The sequence below is a fragment of the Aegilops tauschii genome, chromosome 5 (assembly GCF_002575655.3).
Source record: "Aegilops tauschii subsp. strangulata cultivar AL8/78 chromosome 5, Aet v6.0, whole genome shotgun sequence".
In the NCBI taxonomy this organism is placed as follows: Eukaryota; Viridiplantae; Streptophyta; class Magnoliopsida; order Poales; family Poaceae; genus Aegilops; species Aegilops tauschii.
In genome coordinates, this window is record NC_053039.3 from 278,746,963 (window position 1) to 278,768,103 (window position 21,141).

Consider the following 21,141-nt stretch of genomic DNA (forward strand, 5'->3'; position numbering starts at 1 on the left):
ACTTGCCCGAGATTCGATCGTCGGTATCCCAATACCTTGTTCAATCTCGTTACCGGCAAGTCACTTTACTCGTACCGTAATGCATGATCCCGTGGCTAACTCCTTAGTCACATTGAGCTCATTATGATGATGCATTACCGAGTGGGCTCAGAGATACCTCTCCGTCATACGGAGTGACAAATCCCAGTCTCGATCCGTGTCAACCCAACAGACACTTTCGGAGATACCCGTAGTGTACCTTTATAGTCACCCAGTTACGTTGTGACGTTGGGTACACCCAAAGCACTCCTACGGCATCCGGGAGTTACACGATCTCATGGTCTAAGGAAAAGATACTTGACATTGGAAAAGCTTTAGCAAACGAACTACACGATCTTTTATGCTATGCTTAGGATTGGGTCTTGTCCATCACATCATTCTCCTAATGATGTGACCCCGTTATCAACGACATCCAATGTCCATGGTCAGGAAACCGTAACCATCTATTGATCAACGAGCTAGTCAACTAGAGGCTTACTAGGGACATGGTGTTGTCTATGTATCCACACATGTATCTGAGTTTCCTATCAATACAATTCTAGCATGGATAATAAACGATTATCATGAACAAGGAAATATAATAATAACCAATTTATTATTGCCTCTAGGGCATATTTCCAACACCAAAGGTAGTTCGGAGTCCCGGATGTGATCACGGACATGACGAGGAGTCTCGAAATGGTCGAGCATGAAGATTGATATATTGGACGACTATGTTTGGACACCGGAAAGGTTCCGGAAGGTTTCGGACATTTATCGGAGTACCGGGGGTTACCGGAACCCCCCTGGGAACTAATGGGCCTTGTTGGTCCCTAGTGGAGAGAGAGAGGGGCCGGCCAGGGCAAGAGGCGCGCCCCTCCCCTTGAGTCCGAATAGGACAAGGAAGGGGGGCGGCGCCCCCCTTGCCTTTCCCCTCTCCCACTCCTTCCTTCCCCCTCCTTCTTGGACTAGGAAAGGGAGGGGCAAACCTACTTGGAGTAGGTTTCCCCCTCCTAGGGCGCGCCACCCCCTTGGCCGGCCCTCTCCTCCTCCCCCTTTATATACGGAGGAGGGGGGCACCTCATAGGGACAACAATTGATCTCTTGATCTCTTAGCCGTGTGCGGTGCCCCCCTCCACCATAATCCACCTCGATAATATCGTAGCGGTGCTTAGGCGAAGCCCTGGGTCGGTAGAACATCATCATCGTCACCACGCCGTTGTGCTGATGAAACTCTCCCTCAACACTCGGCTGGATCGGAGTTCGAGGGACGTCATCGAGTTGAACGTGTGCAGAACTCGGAGGTGCCGTGCATTCGGTACTTGATCGGTCGGATCGTGAAGACGTACGACTACATCAACCGCGTTGTGCTAACGCTTCCAGTTTCGGTCTACGAGGGTATGTGGACACACTCTCCCCTCTCGTTGCTATGCATCACCATGATCTTGCGTGTGCGTAGGAAAGTTTTTGAAATTACTACGTTCCCCAACAGTTACGTCTCCAACGTATCTATAATTTTTGGTTGTTTCATGCTATTATATTATCAATCATGTATGCTTTATATGAAATTTTATATCATTTTTGGGAGCTAACCTATTAACCTAGTGCTCAGTGCAACTTTTTGTTTTTGCCTATTTTATTGTTTCGCAGAAAAACCATACCGAACGAAGTCCAAACACGATGAAACTTTACGGGATTTTTTCTGGACCAGAAGGGACCATGGAAGCTATGGGGGGAGACCAGACGATGCACGAGAGGGCCAAAAGCTCAGGTGGCGCGCCCCCAGGGGGGCGCCACCCAGGCTTATGGCCCCATCGCAACTCCGTTTGACCTAATTCCAAGCCTATAAATTCCCTAAAATCTAGGAACCACTAGAGCAAGACCCAAAACAATTATTCTGCCACCGCAAGCCTCTGTTCTTCCGCAATCCCATCTGGAGGCCTTTTCCGGTACTCTGCCGGAGGGGGAATCGATCACGGAGGGCCTCTACATCAACCTTTTTTTCCTCTCCCATGATGCATGAGTAGTTCCTCACGGGACCTAGGGGTCCATGGCAGTAGCTAGATGCCTCTCTCTATCTCTTTGATCTTCAATACAATGTTCTCTTCAGTGATCGATTCAATGTAATCTTTTGTGGTGCGTTTGTTGGGATCCGATGAATTGTGGGTTTATGATCAGATTATTCACTTAAAGTAACTGAGTTTATTCTGAACTTTATTATGTGTGATTGTTATAGCTTTCTACTTCTCTCCGATCTATCCGTATAGTTTGGCCAACTAGATTGATTTATCTTCAGCACGAGAGGTGATTTGTGGTAGGTTCAATATTGCGGTGTCCTCACCTCGTGACAGAAGGGGTAGCGAGGCACCTATTTGTATTGTTGCTACTAAGGGTAAAATGATGGGGTTTGATGATGTTAATTGATCTTATTTTGTCTAAATTATGTCATCATACTTAAAGCATTACTGTGTTTGTTATGAACTTAATACTTAGAGAGGCAATCATAGAAGCGCTCTCAAAGTGAAGTAATAGTAGTAGGCATCAGTAAGTTTATAGGTCTACTTGTCACGGACGTAATGCCTATGTACTAATTATGCGATGAATAACAACGTAACTATGCGCTTTTCTACCAATTGTCTCACAGTAATTTGTTTACCCTGCGTTGCTTTGTTCTTGAGAGAGATGCCTCTAGTGAAATGTATGGACCCCAGGTCCATTTACATCATATTTCTAAAACCCACAATACCATCTACAATTTATTTATGTTTATTTAGTTCTGCAATTTATATTTCTACCACTATCAGAATTAATCATTGCAATTAACGAGTACAAGGGGATTGACAATCCTTTTGCCCATGTTAGGTGCAAGTATTTGTTTGTGAGTGTGTGTGCACTTACCTCGATCGTTGTTTGTGTGAATCTCCAATTGGTTCGATAAACATTGGTTCTTAACTAAGGGAAATACTTTCTGCTACTATGCTACATCACACTTTCTCTTCGGGAAAATCCCAACACCTATGACAAGTAGTAGGAGAATTTTTGGCGCTGTTGCCGGGGAGACATCATCATACAAAGCAAGCTTCCTTCACATACATTTTATCATTTACTTGTTCTACTTTTTATTTGCCTTTGTTAGTTTCCGTTAAAAAATATATCAAAAATACCTTGTGTGTTATCTCTGCTTTTTGTTGCCTTTATCTTGACTCAAGAAAATAAAATAAAATCAACAAAGATAATATGGAGTCACTTAAAGCTTTCTACTTGGATCATCTTCGATCCATTTGTGCTCGTGCTGAAAGCCCAACTAGCTTAGTTGAGGGAAAATCATTAGATGAGCATGCCTATTTTGTGCGTCACCGCTTGTCACAAAAAGGGATACACTTATGGGATCAAATATCTCATTTGGAATGCTATGCTTGGACTTTATATGAAATACATGATTTTACTTGTTGCTCTAAGGACCCTAAAAAACACCGTCCCTACCAATGTGAATTTGATGATAATGAAATCTTATCTTCTTATGACAAGGGTGTTATAGTTATTATGACATTGAACAAATTGAAGTATTTGTTACTTATAATGGTGCCTATGAAATTGCTTCTTTACTTGAAAGTATGATGGTACTCTTTACAAATCTGAGAATTTTGCCATACTAAAAAATTGCTATGAAAGTTATGCTTCTAATGCTTATATTAAAGATTTTAATAAGAAAATTTCTGTTTTCCAATAAGAGACTAATACTTTGTAGGAATCTATAGATGGTTGTTATGATCCCGTTGATTCGATTGAAATATCCCCTCCTGATGGGCGGGCGTGTAAAACCGTACACGGTGGGCGGGTGTGTAATGCCCGGATTGCTGACACACGTGGATCCCTTAACAATCACAACCGAAGCTAACCGCGCGCTCACGTGGCGTGAGTAAACATAGAAGTTCCTATATTTTGAAATGGAGGGTGTAGTTTGTAAGACAAGAGTTTCAATTTGAAAGCATGATATATAAATATTTGAACACTTTTAAGAGCATGATCTTTGAACGATATTGTAAATTGCAACACAAATACTACCTCCATCCTGGTTTATTGGCCCGTACCGTGAGGGGAGTTACTCTAACAATAAGTACTAGGTGTATGAACAAGGGCTAGATCAAGCAACGGCGCAAGTGTGACACATGGGTTTTATGAGTTCGGACCCTCTCGGAGGAGGTAATAACACTACGTCTCGAGTTTTGGAAGCTATGTTTTGTTTCTCTAGTGTCCAATGATTACAATGGATGTGAATGCCTCTTACTGTGCTACGGGGCGGCTTATATAGAGCGTGCCGCCCCTTGAGCTAGCTACGTTACAAAGAGGGATTTGATTAACATGAATTATTACAGGCGTTACACATGGTAACTGATGTATTGACTAGTAATGAACGCTAGTAATGCACGTAGGCGTGCACCTCTTAGCACTTCAGTGTCTGCGCGGACCGTCTATCTCCCTCTAACTGAATCGCTGTGGGGTAACCGAATGAGCTTAGTGCAGCTAAGTGGATCAGTGGTGTCCGAGTGGATGGAACCTTGACTGATGTCTGAATGGATTTGAGACCAGGGGCCTCAATGTCTGGCGTTGTGGGTCCCATGTATGATACAGAATGTACCTCTCGTACTCTACCTATAATGGCTAACCCCAACAGTCCATTTGTATTTTGTGACAAATTTTAACCAGAGATTTAACTAACAAAACGTTAATGCGTGTCACCAAAAATTACATTGTTTGATTTGTATTTGGATATAGTTTTAGTATAATATTATTTTTCTATGTATAACCTTTACTTTATTATTAGTTTAAATCCTGATCGAAATATGATAGAGGGACTAATCAACCAGGCCGGAGGAGGGAGGAGAAAAAAGCAAATGAGATGAGCCTAAAGCCACGGGTCCTGTTGCAAAACCAGCTAAACGGACAGCCGCCTTATAACATTTTTATTGCTAGGGTGACACGCTCCCCCAAATCCCCACTACCGCCGAAGTTCCCCTTTCACCACCCCCATCGTCCCCAAATGTCCCAACCAAGCCAACACCACCACTTCCCGCCGTTTGCCGTCGCCGTCGCCGTCGCGGCCGTGCTAGTCCTGCTCTCACCGCCGTCTGCCGCCGACCCAAACGACGAGCTGTGCCTGTCGAGCCTCCAGCAGTCCCTCTCCCTCCGCAACTGGACCAAGTCCTTCTTCACCGACCCCTGTGACGGCTTCATCTCCAAGCTCCAGGGCGTCACCTGCAACAACGGCCGCGTCTACAAGCTCTCCCTCCCCGGGCTCTCCCTCGCCGGCTCCATCCCGCCGGAGCTCTCCAACTGCACCAACCTCCAGTCGCTGGACCTGTCCTCCAACGCGCTGTCCGGCGCCATCCCGACGGAGCTATCCAAGCTGCTCAACCTGGCCGTGCTCAACCTCTCCGCCAACGCCCTCTCCGGTGCCATCCCGCGGGAGCTCGCGAGCTGCGCCTACCTCAACGTCATAGATCTCCACGGCAACCAGCTCTCCGGGCCCATCCCCGACGAGCTCGGCCTCCTCGTCCGTCTCTCCACCTTCGACGTCTCGTACAACCGGCTGTCCGGCCCCATCCCCGTGCTCCTCGCGAACCGCAGCATCGCCGGTGGCGGCGGGGCGGTGGCCGCGGGGACGACGGCGAGGTTCAATGCCAGCTCGTTCGCCGGGAACAAGGACCTGTACGGGTACCCTCTGCCGCCAATGCGAGGCCACGGACTGTCCGTGCTCGCCATCGTCGGCATCGGCCTCGGCAGCGGACTGCTCAGTCTCGTGCTCAGCTTCTCCGCCGTCTGCATCTGGCTCCGCTCCACCGACCGCACGGCCGCCACGCCCGGCGAGGAGGGCAAGATCTCACACCTCATGCCGGCCTACTGAACTGCAACTAGGCAACATGCTGATGCCGGTGGTACTCTACAGATGCAGCTCCTTGCATCGAGTTGGAGTACGGATTTGATTTAATTTAACTCCAGACGATAGATTCGGGCCTGGTAATCCGGGCGTGGTTGGATTCTCTGAGCCAAGATTGGGCCCTGGGGCTGGCTGGAAAAGGCTGGATCGATCAGAGCATGGCTAGCTAGCAGAGCAGCCGTCATCAGTGTCAGAAGCTAATCCAATTGGAGTTAATTGGTGCATTGTTTTCTCTTCTCTTTCAGCTTGGGGTAAGTATTAAATAACTTGTTTTTGGCTTTTTTAGAACGACCCTCTGGAGTTAGTGCGTGAGGGAGAGGGACAGAGTTAGGCGTTGGTGACATCCACCTGTGCTTGTATATTGGTACAGTAGAGAATTTATTCCACTTCACTGGTGTGAGTGCTGACTGCTGCCGATCTTTCCGCCAGCTTAAGCCATTTGTTTTCTCCGGGATTTGTTTACGATAATGCTACTCTAATAATCAGATGGTGTGCTCCCAGCCTTGCTGTGCTCATGACTCGTGAGCTGTTCTCCATCCCCTTTTGATAAGCTGAAATACTAGAAAACACGGCATCCTTTGTTGCGATCACAAGAAAAGCAAGGCATGAATGAAGCTGTATAAAATTGCGTGAGTGGCAGGCGCACCGGCACCGCCAGTGCCAGTGGCGCGCTTTGCTTTACCGTTCCGGCAACATCATCATGTCGAGTGTTGAAGAAGGTTCAGCGAGGGGCGGCTTTCGGCTGACACACATGTCAAGACGTAGCCCACGTAAAATCATCGTACGGGCGGCGCTTCCGTGTGGGTGTGGATATGAAATATGAATGCGCAAGTGGGGTGGTGCGATGCGATTGGGTGGGTCGTTGTTACATGCGTGCGCGTGCCCACTACCAGTGTGAAGTTCCCATCAGCTTTCCTCCCTTCCACCGAGGATAACGGATTACCCGGGATGATAATAGACAGGAGCATCTAGTCCAGTCCATAGACTCACGAGCATTAGAGCATCTACGGCCAGACCCCTCAAATCACCCTATACGCCCAGAGAGAAGGCTCGGTCATCGGTTTGTCGTGAAAATACGACCCAACCGGCCCTATACGTCTGGGTTGTCCGATAGCCCTCAAAACTCCGCTTATATCTGTGGCGGAAATGGGAAGGTCTTGGCGGAAAGCTGATGGGAAGGTCGTGTCGAATTGACGAGGGGATCCACGCGGAAAGCCAAGCATCTGTCATGGCGTCGGTTCGGGGCATTGCCCGAGGGACTAAATCCAGCTATTTAGGCCGGACTCCGAGGCAACCCTAGCCCCCTCCCCATTCCCCTCATGTTCATCTGACCTTCATCGCCGCCGCTCCCTCATCACCTTCTTCCACTTCAATCAGAGCTCGTCGCCGTCCACCATAGTCCAACAGGAGATCGTGTATTATAAGATGCTAATGCCCGAACGCTGGGCGGAGATCCAAGCTGAGATGCACGCCACGGAGAAGACACGTCTTGTCGTCGAGCTTGCGGCGATCGAGGAGAAGGGGGGAGCTGCTTGGAGCAAAAGTGCCAAGTAGGACGAGGAAGGCGCCGAGGATGAGAACGCGGAGAAGGCACCAGGCATGGTGCCCGACGGCTTTGCCATGGCGGAGGCGGAGTTCCAAAAACCCCAAGACACAAAGGCAACAGCTGCATTTTAGGCGGACCAGGCAACCATCCTCGACTTGATTCAGTTCGAGCGGAAGGTGGCGCCCAACCACCGCCATATCCACCTTGTGGAGGTGGCGTTGGACAAGTTGTGTGTGTCCCTCTCTGCCACTGATGGCGAGGAGAAGCAGGAGGTGCGTGCTACTCTTTGTAGAGTTTTTGGGCTTCCCTGAAGCAGAAGGGTGAAGTAGGATAGTAGTAGATAGTATTTCCCTCAATTAAGAACCAAGGTTTATCGAACCAGAAGGAGACAACACACAAACAGCGTGAACGATACCTGCACACACGCAAAGCAAATGCTTGCACCCAATGAAGGCAAGGGGGTTGTCAATCCCCCTATTCTTGTCAATTGCAAGGATTAAATCTGATAGTGATAGGTAATCAAACAAAATAAAATAAAGGGAATAAAGCAATTGCAGGTCTTTTTGTAATAATGGAAAATGGATCCGGGGCCATAGGGGGTTGACAACACTCTTGCCCACGTTGGGTGCAAGTATTTGCTTTTTGTGTGCATGTGCTGTTCACTAGGGTTTGTGTGATTCTCCTATTGCTTCGATAACCTTGGTTCTCACTGAGGTAAATACTTATCCCTGTTGTACTGCTTCACCCTTCCTCTTCGGAGAAAATCCCAACGCGGATCACAAGTAGCGATTGCCTCCCCAATGGTTTCCTCCTCTGGCAGAGTACCGAAAAAGGCCTCTAGATGGGATCATAGAAGAACAGAGGCTTGCGGTGGCGATCAAATTGTTTCGGGTCTCACTTCGTTTTTTAATATTAGGGAATTTATAGGCCAGAGATTAGGGTAAACGGAGCCATGTGGGGCTCACAAGTGTTGATGGCGCCCCCCCCCGGGGGGGTGGGGGGGCGCTCCATGTGAGCTTGTGGCTTCCTCTTACGTCTTCTGGTCTCTCCCCAAAGCTTCTAGGGTTTCTCGTAGTCCAAAAGAATTATCGTAAAGTTTCATCGTGTTTGGACTTCGTTTGACATGGTTTTTCTGCAAAACTAGGAAATAAGCAAAAAAAACATAAACTGACACTGGGCACTAAATTAATAGGCTAGTCCATAAAAATAATATAAAATGTCATATAAAGCTTACAACAATGATAATATAATAGCATGAAACAATCAAAAATTATAGATACATCGGAGATGTATCAGTGCGTCCCACCGCCAATGACCACAAGGCTAATCCGTCCGGCGCGGGGGTCATCGACACCTCCAACGATGAGTAGAGTAGAAGTAGGGTAGTTTCTTTTCAAGGTAGCTGTTTTGCTAATGCACGACCTAGTCGTAGATGCATGGTGTAGTATGGAATGGGGGTTTGGATTTGATGATTCACTACTGAAGGATGGTCCAAACGCGACACTACGATCAGAGACCCTTCGACGAAACTGTGTGCGATGCCATAATCGCAAACGGTGGTGTAAAAGAACCGTCAAAAAAGGTGCAAAACGTTTGTGATGACGGATGCATCAAACACGGTTCAGATTTTAGTTGCATGTGCGATGTAGGGCATACGGTTCAGTTCAATTAACTGTTTGCGATGAGGAGGAACAAAAGAAATGGGCTGCCAGATGAAGGTGTGTGCGATATACAGCATACGGTTCACTAGGATAAACTGTGTGTGATTAGGCAACACAATGGAAATGGTTCAACTGAATAAGATGTGTGTGATACGCGGCAAACAGGTCCGTAATCAGAAATGTGTGCGAAGACCAATAATAACACTGACGAATGCTGCTAATAAGCCGTGTGATTTGCTCTGTCTACAGAAGAATAACATGTATATATATAACTGAAATAAACGTCCAATTACATAAGTGACTATACAGATCATTCGCACACACCTTAATAAACCATTGCATGCATTCTAAAGTAGGAGAAACGATCTTCTAGTCATCTACTTCTTGTGACGCTCCCACCACTGCTCTGTGGCTCGATCCCTTGTCTGGGGCAGTAAGAAGACAGTTCCTCATGTCAACGATCCGCCTGTACATCTCGTAGCCTGTGTACGCGTCCTTGGCCGCATACTTGACGTGTTCTTCATCCAGTCTCTCATGCCAAACACTTTGCCAGGCGTTCTTGTCCTTCTTGATCTCTTCCTTCATCTTCGCGTAGTAGGGGTCGATGATGGCCGAGGCGAGTGAGGGAGTCCTGGACTAAGGGGTCCTCGGGTGTCCGGCCTATTGGACGTGGGCCGGACTGATGGGCTATGAAGATACGAGACCGAAGACTCTCCCCGTGTCCGGATGGGACTCTCCTTGGCGTGGAGAGCAAGCTTGGCGACCGGATATGAAGATTCCTTTCCTTTTAACCGATTTTGTACAACCCTAGTCCCCTCCGGTGTCTATATAAACCGGAGGGCTTACTCTGTAGGAATAATCATAATCATACAGGCTAGACTTCTAGGGTTTTAGCCATTACGATCTCGTGGTAGATTAACTCTTGTAATACTCATATTCATCAAGATCAATCAAGCAGGAAGTAGGGTATTACCTCCATAGAGAGGGCCCGAACCTGGGTAAACATCGTGTCCCCTGTCTCCTGTTACCATCGACCTTCGACACACAGTTCGGGACCCCCTACCCGAGATCCGCCGGTTTCGACACCGACACTGGTGCTTTCGTTGAGAGTTCCGCTGTGACGTCAATGACAGGATCGATGGCTCGCCTTGTTATCAAGGACAGTATCACCTCCGGAGGAGCACTGGCCCCAGGCCAAACCCTCCGGCTGGGCGGCTTTACCATGGCCGCCCGTTCGGCCGTTAAGCCGATGATGACTTCTCGGGTCATCGAAAATTTCCTCCGTGCTGACTCCAAATATTCCAAGCAGATGGATCCGGCGGAGCTGTCGTCTTTAAACGAGCTCCTAGATCGCATCGCCGCCTTGGGGGTCGCTACAGACTACGATCGGATTGGGCTTAAACCCGACCAAAGAGAAATTAAATCTCCACCGATCACCCATCAGATAGCGGTAGTCGAGGAGCAAGACGACAACTCTTCCTCTATACTGAGGACAAACTATGTTCGGATCTCCGAGTGAAGAGCCGGACACCCGCCTGCAGAAAGACACGCCCTGCCCTCCGAACCTAGAACCGGACGACGGGCCTAAAAATCAGTTGATATCCTGACGCCCGAACTACTAAGTTTGGAAGTTTTTCAAACTCCGGATCCCAAATTGGGTCAGGGTTTGGATTCAAATACACCCACCCGCCCAGATATAAGCAATCTCATGTACATACGACAGCAGTCTCAGGAAGCGGTCCATCACTTCTGGGCCAGATTCCTCCTTGTCAAAGACAATATTGAAGATTGCCGCTACGAAGATGCGATCTCAGTATTCCGCAACAATTGCACGGACGAAGGAATCCTCAATGCCATCAACCGCCGCCGTGTATTACACTTCGCTGACTTGGAAACCATAGTACAGAAGTACTGCACAATGGAAAGCACCTGGAAAACTCAGGTAGCTCGTTGGCAACCACAGGTTTCCACTCAGACCCTCGTCCGGGCAAAAAGGATGCACCCTCGTGGGGAGCCCGACCCAATAGTAAAGAAATCTAAGCCCATTACGGGGCGCGGAACCGTTCTGGAGGGATGGCTTGATAGGCCATGCAAAATACACACAACTCCGGATACCACACCAACCCACAGCCTTAGAGCATGTTGGATACTCCAGCAAGTGGCCAAGAGCGGCGAGGATCTCCTCACCAAAAACACCTCAGAACAACACCCCCCGGAAGGCGACGACCTCAGAGTATTGACGGTCTTCGAGACTTTCGCTTCAAACAATAGGCGCAAAAGGGCACTCCGTGACTCGCCGAAGTCTGCCAGGTCGCAGCAATAAACCCCTGGAACGACACGGCTATAACTTTCAATGCCGATGACGAACCAAAACTCAAGACAGTCCGGGCACCAGCCGCCTTGGTCCTTAGTCCAATCGTGGACGGCTTTCGACTTACCAAAGTGCTCATGGACGGTGGCAACGGATTAAACCTCATTTACGAGGACACACTCAACAAAATGGAAATAGACAGGAGCCGCATCGAGCAAAGTAACACGACCTTCCGAGGAATTATTCCCAGTCGGGAGGTGTGATGCGCAGGAAAAATCACACTCGACGTGGTATTCGGCATGCCGGAGTATCGGTCCGAAGAAATAACCTTCCAAGTGGTCCCTTTCAACAGAGGATATCATGCCCTATTGGGGCGAGATGCATTTACACGCTTCCAAGCTATACCTCATTACAGGTACATGAAGCTCAGATGCCCGGGCCCAATGGCATAATCTCTCTTGCCAGTGATCCGGACATAGCACTCCGTGCCGAAAATAAAACCGCATCCCTAGCCCTCGAGGCCTTGTCTGAAGCCCTCGCGGACGAAGAATTAACCGCACTACGCTCCACGGTGGATAGGGACGATGTAATCCTGGATAAACGGCCCAAATCCACCTCCTTTAAACCAATAGATGAAATAGTCAAATTTCAAGTCCACCCAACGAACCCCAAGAAGACAGCATCCATCGGGGCACAACTAGACCCAACAGTTGACGCCGCGCTACGAGAGTTCTGCGCGAGAACTGGGACATATTCGCCTGGCATCCTTCTGATATGCCAGGAATCCCACGCAGGTTGGCCGAACACAGCCTCAATATGTTGAAGGGATATATACCGGTCAAACAAACACTGTGGCGCTTTTCCGAACCCAAATGTCAAGCTATGGGGGAGGAGCTAGCCAAGTTAATCGAGGCTAAATTCATTAGAGAAATAAAACACTCAGACTGGCTAGCAAACCTGGTGATGGTGCCAAAGAAGGATAAATCCTGGCGCCTGTGCGTCGATTTCAAAGACCTTAATAAGGCTTGCCCTAAGGATCCCTTCCCCCTCCCCCGCATCGACCAGATTATCGATGCTACCGCAGGACACGACTCACTGTGCTTCCTCGACGCATATTCCGGATACCATCAAATCAAAATGAAGGAGTTCGACCAAGCCGCAACGGCATTTATTACCCCATATGGGCCATTCTGCTTCAACACTATGCCCTTCGGGCTCAAAAACGCCGGGGCCGCCTACCAACGCATGATTCAAACATGCCTGGAGAAACAGATCGGCAAGACAGCTGAAGCATATTTGGATGATGTTGTCATCAAAACTAGGCACGTCGAGTCATTGATAGACGATCTACGTCTCACATTCGACAACCACCGTACATATGACATCAAGCTGAATCCGGAAAAGTGTGTTTTCGGCGTCCCCGCTGGAAAACTGTTGGGCTTCATCGTTTCCAATAGAGGAATTGAGGCGAATCCAGCCAAAATCCGAGCTTTGTCCAGTTGGCTACGCCAACAGACATTAAACAGGTCCAAAAACTAGCCGGATGCGTGGCAGCTTTAAGCCGCTTTATCTCCAGATTGGGAGAAAAAGCATTGCCACTTTATCGCCTTCTCCGACGCACTGACCACTTCGAGTGGACGGATGCGGCAATGGCCGGACGGGAAGAAATAAAGGCCCTTTTAGTGAGCAAGCCAATCCTGGCCACGCCGAACATCGGCGAACCCATGTTATTATACATATCGGCAACACACCAGGTGGTGAGCGCCGTGCTCGTCGTCGAGCGAGAGCAGGACGGACACAAGTTCCTGCTCCAGAAACCGGTATACTACGTATCCACCGTTCTCACACCATGCAAATCCCGATACTCTCATTACCAAAAGATACGCGGTCTTCATGGCATCCCGGAAGCTGCGACACTACTTTCAAGAGTGCTCGATCACGGTGGCTTCCGAGGTACCACTCAACGACATAATAAACAACCACGATGCCATGGGCCAGATTGCCAAGTGGGCCATTGAGCTCCCTCCATTCGACATAACATACAAACCATGCCGAGCCATTAAATCCCAAGTACTGGCTGACTTCGTCGCCGAATGGACAGAGGCCGAACTCCCTAAAGAGTATGGCACATATTCCAACTGGGTTATGCACTTCGATGGTTCCAAAATGCTGGCGGGATTAGGGGCGGGCGTTGTCTTAACGTCCCCCACTGGAGACGTAGTTCAGTACGTACTACAAATATTATACACAGACTCCAACAATGCAGCCGAATACGAGGTCTTATTGCATGGTCTTCGGATGGCTGTCTCCATGGGCATACAACGCCTGGAGGTCCGCGGGGACTCAAACCTCGCAATATCTCAAATAAATGGAGATTTCGATGCCAAAGATCCGAAGATGGCAGCTTACCGTAATGTCGTTCTCAAAATATCAGCTCGGTTCGAGGGGCTCGAGTTTCATCACGTGGCTCGAGAAAGCAATCAAGCGGCGGATGTCCTTGCTCGCATCGGCGCCAAGCGTGACCCCGTCCCACCTAACATCTTTCTGGAAAGGCTTTTCAAGCCATCCGTGGTGTGGCAAGGGGAGAGCGGCAACACCAGTCCAGATCCGACCATAACCCCAGATTCCGAACACACCGATATCATCGGGGGCTCAGCCACCGAAATAACATCGTCGGCCCATCTCATTATGGCAGTCATTGCCCCATGGACCGAACCCTTCTTGGCCAACCTTAATAGGCAAGAACTCCCTGAGGATCAGAATGAGGCTCGCCGCATTGTCCGGCGCTCGAAAGCCTACAAGGTTCACGACGGAGAACTCTACAAGAAAAGCGCTACCGGAGTACTTCAAAGATGTATCTCTGAGGAATAGGGGCGGCAGCTCTTGGCTGAAATTCATGCCGGCCTCGATGGTCACCACGCCGTGGCTCGGGCCCTTGTAAGCAAGGCCTTCCGTACAGGTTTCTATTGGCCGACGGACCGAGCAGATGCACAGGACCTTGTCCAACGTTGCGTCAGATGCCAGCTTTTCGCCAACCAAAGCCATATGCCACCCACTGCTCTACAAACAATCCCCATCACTTGGCCTTTCGCGGTCTGGGGGCTTGATATGGTTGGACCCCTTAAAGGAGGAAGCCATAAGAAAAAGTATCTGCTGGTCATGGTGGATAAATTCACTAAGTGGATAGAGGCCAAACCCGTTAAAACGGCCGAAGTCGGACCAGTGATAGAATTCATATCCGATGTTGTGCACCGTTATGGTGTTCCACACAGCATCATCACCGATAACGGCTCCAATTTCACAGCTGATGAGGTGAAAACCTGGTGTGCTAATCTGGGCATTAAGCTCGATTACGCCTCTGTCTATCACCCGCAAACAAATGGTCAAGTCGAACGAGCTAATGGTCTTATTATGAGCGGCATTAAGCCCAGACTAGTGCGGTCTTTGAAAGAATCAGACAAGCACTGGGTTGAGGAGCTCAACTCCGTACTCTGGGGGCTGCGGACCACGCCCAACCGCACTACCAGAATACACCTTTCTTCATGGTGTACGGCGCGGAGGCTGTGTTACCCTGCGACATTATTCATGACTCACCTCGAGTGTGCATGTACGAAGAGAGAGAGAGAGAGAGAGAGAGAGAGAGAGGCTGAGCTTGATCGGCAGGACAGCCTAGATGCCCTGGAGAGCAACGCGATGTTGCAACAGCCTGTTCCGCATTTTATCAACAACAGGCCCGCAGATATCAAAGCAGAGAAGTACAGGCCAAGACTTATAATGTCGGCGAACTCGTTCTACGCTTGCCGGAGAAGAAAAAGGACAAACTCAAGCCCAAGTGGGAGGGTCCCTTCATCATTGACGAAGTTCTCACTGGAGGAGCGTATCGCCTGCATGATGCATCAGACAGTCGCCTAGAGCCGAACTCCTGGAACGCGTCCAGACTCCGAAGATTCTATGCTTAGCGCCGAACTTTTTGTTCGTCTCCTTCTCCCTATCGTTTCCATTATTTTTTCCTCTCTTTTCGCCTTTTCTTTTTTAGCCTTAAAGCTTTCGTGCGGCTAAACCGTGCACCTGTGACGTACACATCCTTAAATATGTACGTCCATTATACCTGGGGGCTTCTGGCACAAAAGCTTATTATTATTATTTTTCGAGCATCAAGCTCATCACATATGGGTTTTTTCCTCATATATACCATTTCTTCACCACTATATGCATCGATATAACTTAAGCTTTGGCCAAGCTGGGTTGCCTGGCTCCTGTGCTTATGCCCTACGTTCCCGTTTGTTCGGCTAGGGCATAAAGGGAGCACCTCTGCGATTGTTACTGTCGGGTCATCCGGATGTGTACCTCAGACTGGGTGAAGCCGAAAGCTAGCGTTCTTAAGGGGATATTCGGTCGGCGGACTAAAGATGTTTTTACATTCATTACACTATGAACCCCCAGACGTTACGTATACTGCGATTTTTTCAATCACAGTTCGGACATGCACATTAACGCATGTACACCCAGGGAAAGGAACCCTTAACGGAACTATTCTCTCTGGAAGATGTTTCTTACAATCACAATGTAATATAACATAGCTAGCCGGATGCAACTTGTCTATTCAAGCAACTATGACCCCTACGCCTAGTTTCCACGCATACCCCGGTCTATTTTGCCGCTCAGGTATTCGGAAACACTCCGCACCTCCGGGTCCAGAGGTCGAAGCGAAAAGGTCTGCCATGACAATCGTTTTACAAATCCGGCTAGGGACAAACATGTCAAGGAAAGTACATAGTCAATTGGACTCAAAAATTTCCTCCTCTATACCGTCTAACAGGCTGTCTAACTTACAATCCTGTTGGGAATATTTGGCGGCTACTTCTACTTGGTCATATACCAAATTAATGGGAATTTCTTTCCCATCTGACACTAGAGGTCCGACCCGGGCCATATGATTTGGATCAAACTTGGTGTACCGTGTTTTCACCATGGCCCAGGCCTCTCGCGCACCTTCCCGGCAGGCCGATATCTTCCATAATCGGAAACGCCGCTGCGCTCCCTTGAATAGCTGTACAAGCTCCTCCATACTTCCTGGAGGGGAGGCAGAGGGCCATAAGGCCTTGGCAACACCTCGCGTCGCCTGCCGAGCTTGCTCGTGCATTTGCGACAGCTCTTGTAGCAGATCGCCCGAAGATCCGGACATCTCCTCTTCGGCCCGGCCGGTCAGCATACCTACAGACATAACTCTGTCAGTTCCTCTCCTCGCCGAATTACACGGAGGCAAGTTTGAACACATACTAAATATGCCGCCTCGCAGCCTCTTATTTTCCTTCACGGAGTCAGCCAGCTAGGCCCGCACATCTTTCAGTTCTTCGCCCAGCTGGGTGTTGGAATACTGGAGTTTGTTTTTCTCCTCCCTGACCCGTGTCAGTATAGGTTCTCCCGCGGCCCGTTGCCTTTTGGCTTCTTGTTCACCCGCTTGCGCGACTTCTAGTGCCTCCTTTAGTTTATCTGATGATCATGCCATGGGATATGCAACACTATTAGCATTACTGGTATATAATTATATTTTCTCGATGGAGGGGAATATTACCAGGCGATGCCTTCTTGGATTGTTCCAGTTGGACGGTAGCGGCATTTAGCTCGGTCCGACACTTTTCCCGTTCTTGAGACAACAGGTTGTTCCTCTCTGTAAGCACCTGATTATACAATGATCCTTAAATCCGTTGTATCAACTGCTTCAAGTCTCGGGGGCTACTAGTATATAATTATCATATTTGGACAATGTAAACTTACCTGCATATCTTTTAAATGCTGGTCTGTGGCTCTGTTAAGCCCATCTCGAGTAGCACGGGTGTATGCATCCGCCGAGCTGAAAGCATTGAATGCCTCTTTTGTAAAGCTGGGGTCGCGTAGAGCGGCCCTCCGGCGCCGATGATTCATGGCGCTCTCCACTTCCGAGTTTGTGACGGATACATCATCCGGATCCTCTGCCAAAGGACAATCCGGCGTCACTCCCGTATCAGCCCCCGTCTTTACGGCAGGGTCTGGAACCTGGCTATTGGGAGTAGGACTGACAGACCCCCCAGACATAGTGAACGCTTTTCCTGATAAGGCACAAACGGAAAATGTCACAGTTGGATGTGACTGCCAAGGGGCATATTTACAAAACCATACCTCTTCGATGAAGGCTCGGCCGTGTCTTCGTTTGCCTTCCTCTTCGAAAGCTTGCCCAGCATGGGCTCCCTCTCTTGGGAGTGGCCTCTGGTGTAGCGTGGTGTGCCGAACGCCTCCCCTTTGGAGCACGAGACAGTGCGGTGGGTGAGGCAGAACGAGGAAGCTCTTTCGGAGGAGATGTCTCCTGATTACTTACGTGTGAGGCAGGGAGAAGACCGGGATAGTCGGTGGTGATGGCCACTTCCGTGCCGTCATAGCTCGCCTGGTAGAACACCCCATCCTCGAGCACCATGAACATGTCCGGATCCTCTTCGAATCCGGGGTCAAGGTCCCGATTGTGGTCCTCTGGCTGTGGGGCGGGGCTGTGGGGCCCCTCGGTGATCTTTCGCCATTTCTGTTACAAATGGACGGACTAATGTTCATTAAAAGTGACTCAGGGAGTAGAATGAGTACAGCAGTGGGATTGGAACTCACCAAGCTAGGAGGATTGTACATGGAAAATCCATCTCTGCGCTTAATATGAATGAATTCCTCTTCCTCCCATTTGAATAGTTCAGCCAATATTTTCACCAAAGCGGCGGGGGTGTCCGGACCCTTCCGACCGCAGCGGGAGGCGTCATCTTCCCATTATAGTGCCACATGGGAAGCCCTCTGTATTGGAGTGGCTGAACCCCTCGTACTATGGAAGTCGCCATTACCTCGACTATTGATAATCCGGACTGGGCAAGCATCTTTATCTTGCCCATCAATTGACGGACTTCCGCGTTGTCTTCCTCCTCGAGGCTCCGAGGGCGCAAGATGTGGCGTTTCTTCAACGGAGCGCTTGAAAATTCGGGCAGACCCATTCGGACTGGGTCAGGAAGGGCGGCGTCCTTAATATAGAACCACTCGGAAGGCCACTCTTCGGCCGCCTTCTTCAGCGTGCCGGACAGGTATCCGATCCCGGCGATGCGCCATACCTCGGCTCCGCCCACTTCGAATATTGATCCCTCTTGGTTACGAGGGACGAGGCAAAATAGTTTCCTCCATAATTCAAAATGGGCCTCACAGCCCAGGAATAGCTCGCAAAGAGCGATGTAACCCGCGATGTGCAGGATGGAGGCAGGAGTGAAGTTGTGCAGTTGGAGGCCATAATACTCTAGAAGTCCTCGGAGGAATGGATGGATTGGAAATCGACGCCTCTTAGCAGGTAGGGAACGAAGCACACTCGTTCCCCCTGGATGGATTGGGGAAATTCTCCGCCTGAGACCCACCGTTGAAGGAAGTCAATCCTGCTCGAACGGGGACTAGATCCGCGGGGGGAAGAAATCCCTATGTTTGTAGCTTCACTAGCTGACTGTGGGATACGGAACATCTCTCCCAGTCGCCTTTTTCGGAGCCGTGGGGATGGGAGGAAGAACTGGGAGCGCTAGCCATGTTGGAGTGATTCCTCCTAGCAAGCTCTGAGGAATTTTCGCCTGTTCTGGAACGGATCTGAGATCCAATCCCTTTAAATAGACGCTTTTCTTACATGGCCAGGGTGTTATGTGTAAAATACCCTGATCGCTCGTATTCGCTCGACACGTGGAAGATGAAGTCATAGATACACAGAAGCCGAGAGGTACAACATTAAATGGAAGGCCGAATACATCTCTTTGGAGTCATCGGAGGAGAACCCGCCTTGCAATGCCGAAGACAATCTGCGCGCCGGACACATCGTCATTGAAAGCCTGGTTCGGGGGCTACTGAGGGAGTCCTGGACTAAGGGGTCCTCGGGTGTCCAGCCCATTGGACGTGGGCCGGACTGATGGGCTATGAGGATACGAGACCGAAGACTCTCCCCGTGTCCGGATGGGACTCTCCTTGGTGTGGAGGGCAAGCTTGGCGGCTGGATATGAAGATTCCTTTCCTTATAACCGACTTTGTACAACCCTAGTCCCCTCGGGTGTCTATATAAACCGGAGGTCTTAGTCCGTAGGAATAATCATAATCATACATGCTAGACATCTAGGGTTTTAGCCATTACGATCTCGTGGTAGATCAAGTCTTGTAATACTCATATTCATCAAGATCAATCAAGCAGGAAGTAGGGTATTACTCCATAGAGAGGGCCCGAACCTGGGTAAACATCGTGTCCCCTGTCTCCTATTACCATTGACCTTAGACGCACAGTGAGGGACTCCCTACCCGGGATCCGCTGGTTTTGACATTGACAGCGAGGTCAACCAGGGAGTTCAGTTTGTTGTTGTCGCTCCCCCAGACCTTGTAGTGGTGCTGGATGTTGACAAGATTCGGGCATTTCAAGCCCGAAACCTTGAGTGCTTTTAGATCGTTGGTGGTGTCCACCGTAGCGAAACTGTAGTCGGAGCTGTTGATAAACCTGGAGAAACGCTTGCAAGGCCTTGTGGCCAGGTGGTAGTGGTAGACGAGGACGTCATGTCGCACACACAACAGGGCAACGACAACCTTCTGATCGTGCCCGGCACGACCCATGGTGTACTCGAGGTCGAAGCCGACCACTTGGTACTTGTCCTCGGCAAGGAACTGCTCCATAGTTTGGATGGAGCTCTCCACCGAGACCGGATCGTTCGTGTACACCACCGAGAGAGCCTTCCCCCTCACGTGGGTGTCCACGACGTGTTGCATGGTGAAATGCCCGCCGTTGTCGTCGGCGGCCGCTGGGAGCGCCATTGGAGCCACGGGGAGCTGATGGGGAACGTAGTAATTTCAAAAAAATTCCTACGCACACGCAAGATCATGGTGATGCATAGCAACGAGAGGGGAGAGTGTTGTCCACGTACCCTCGTAGACCGACAGCGGAAGCGTTGTCACAACGCGGTTGATGTAGTCGTACGTCTTCACGATCCGACCGATCAAGTACCGAACGTACGGCACCTCCGAGTTCTACACACGTTCAGCTCGATGACGTCCCTCGAATTCCGATCCAGCTGAGTGTTGAGGGAGAGTTTCGTCAGCACGACGGCGTGGTGACGATGATGATGTTCCACCGACGCAGGGCTTCGCCTAAGCTCCGCAACGGTATTATCGAGGTGTAATATGGTGGAGGGGGCACTGCACACGGCTAAGAGATCTCAAGGATCAATTGTTGTGTCTCTGGGGTGCCCCCCTGCACCCGTATATAAAGGAGCAAGGGGGAGGCAGCCGGCCATGGGGAGAGGAGCGCCATAGGGGTGAGTCCTACTCCCACCGGGAGTAGGACTCCTCCTTTCCTTGTGGGAGTAGGAGAAGGGAAGGGGGAAGGAGAAAGAAGGAAGGGTGCGCCCCCTTCCCTAGTCCAATTCGGACCAGACCATGGGGAGGGGTGCGGCCTCCTTTTGAGGCCTTTCTCTCCTTTCCCGTATGGCCCATTAAGGCCCAATACGAATTCCCGTAACTCTCCGGTACTCCGAAAAATACCCGAATCACTCGGAACCTTTCCGAAGTCCGAATATAGTCGTCCAATATATCGATGTTTACATCTTGACCATTTCGAGACTCCTCGTCATATCCCCGATCTCATCCGGGACTC

The 21,141-nt window shown here is 49.7% G+C and overlaps 1 protein-coding gene across 1 annotated transcript; it reads left to right on the top strand.

The window, feature by feature from the left end:
* The first annotated feature begins 4,861 nt into the window (after nt 1-4,861).
* On the top strand, nt 4,862-6,441 carry LOC109731436 (receptor-like protein 44). The gene has a single exon (XM_020290583.4). It carries the CDS (start codon nt 4,919-4,921, stop codon nt 5,921-5,923), a length of 1,005 nt encoding a protein of 334 aa, XP_020146172.2. The 5' UTR covers nt 4,862-4,918; the 3' UTR covers nt 5,924-6,441.
* Nucleotides 6,442-21,141: the final 14,700 nt, after the last annotated feature.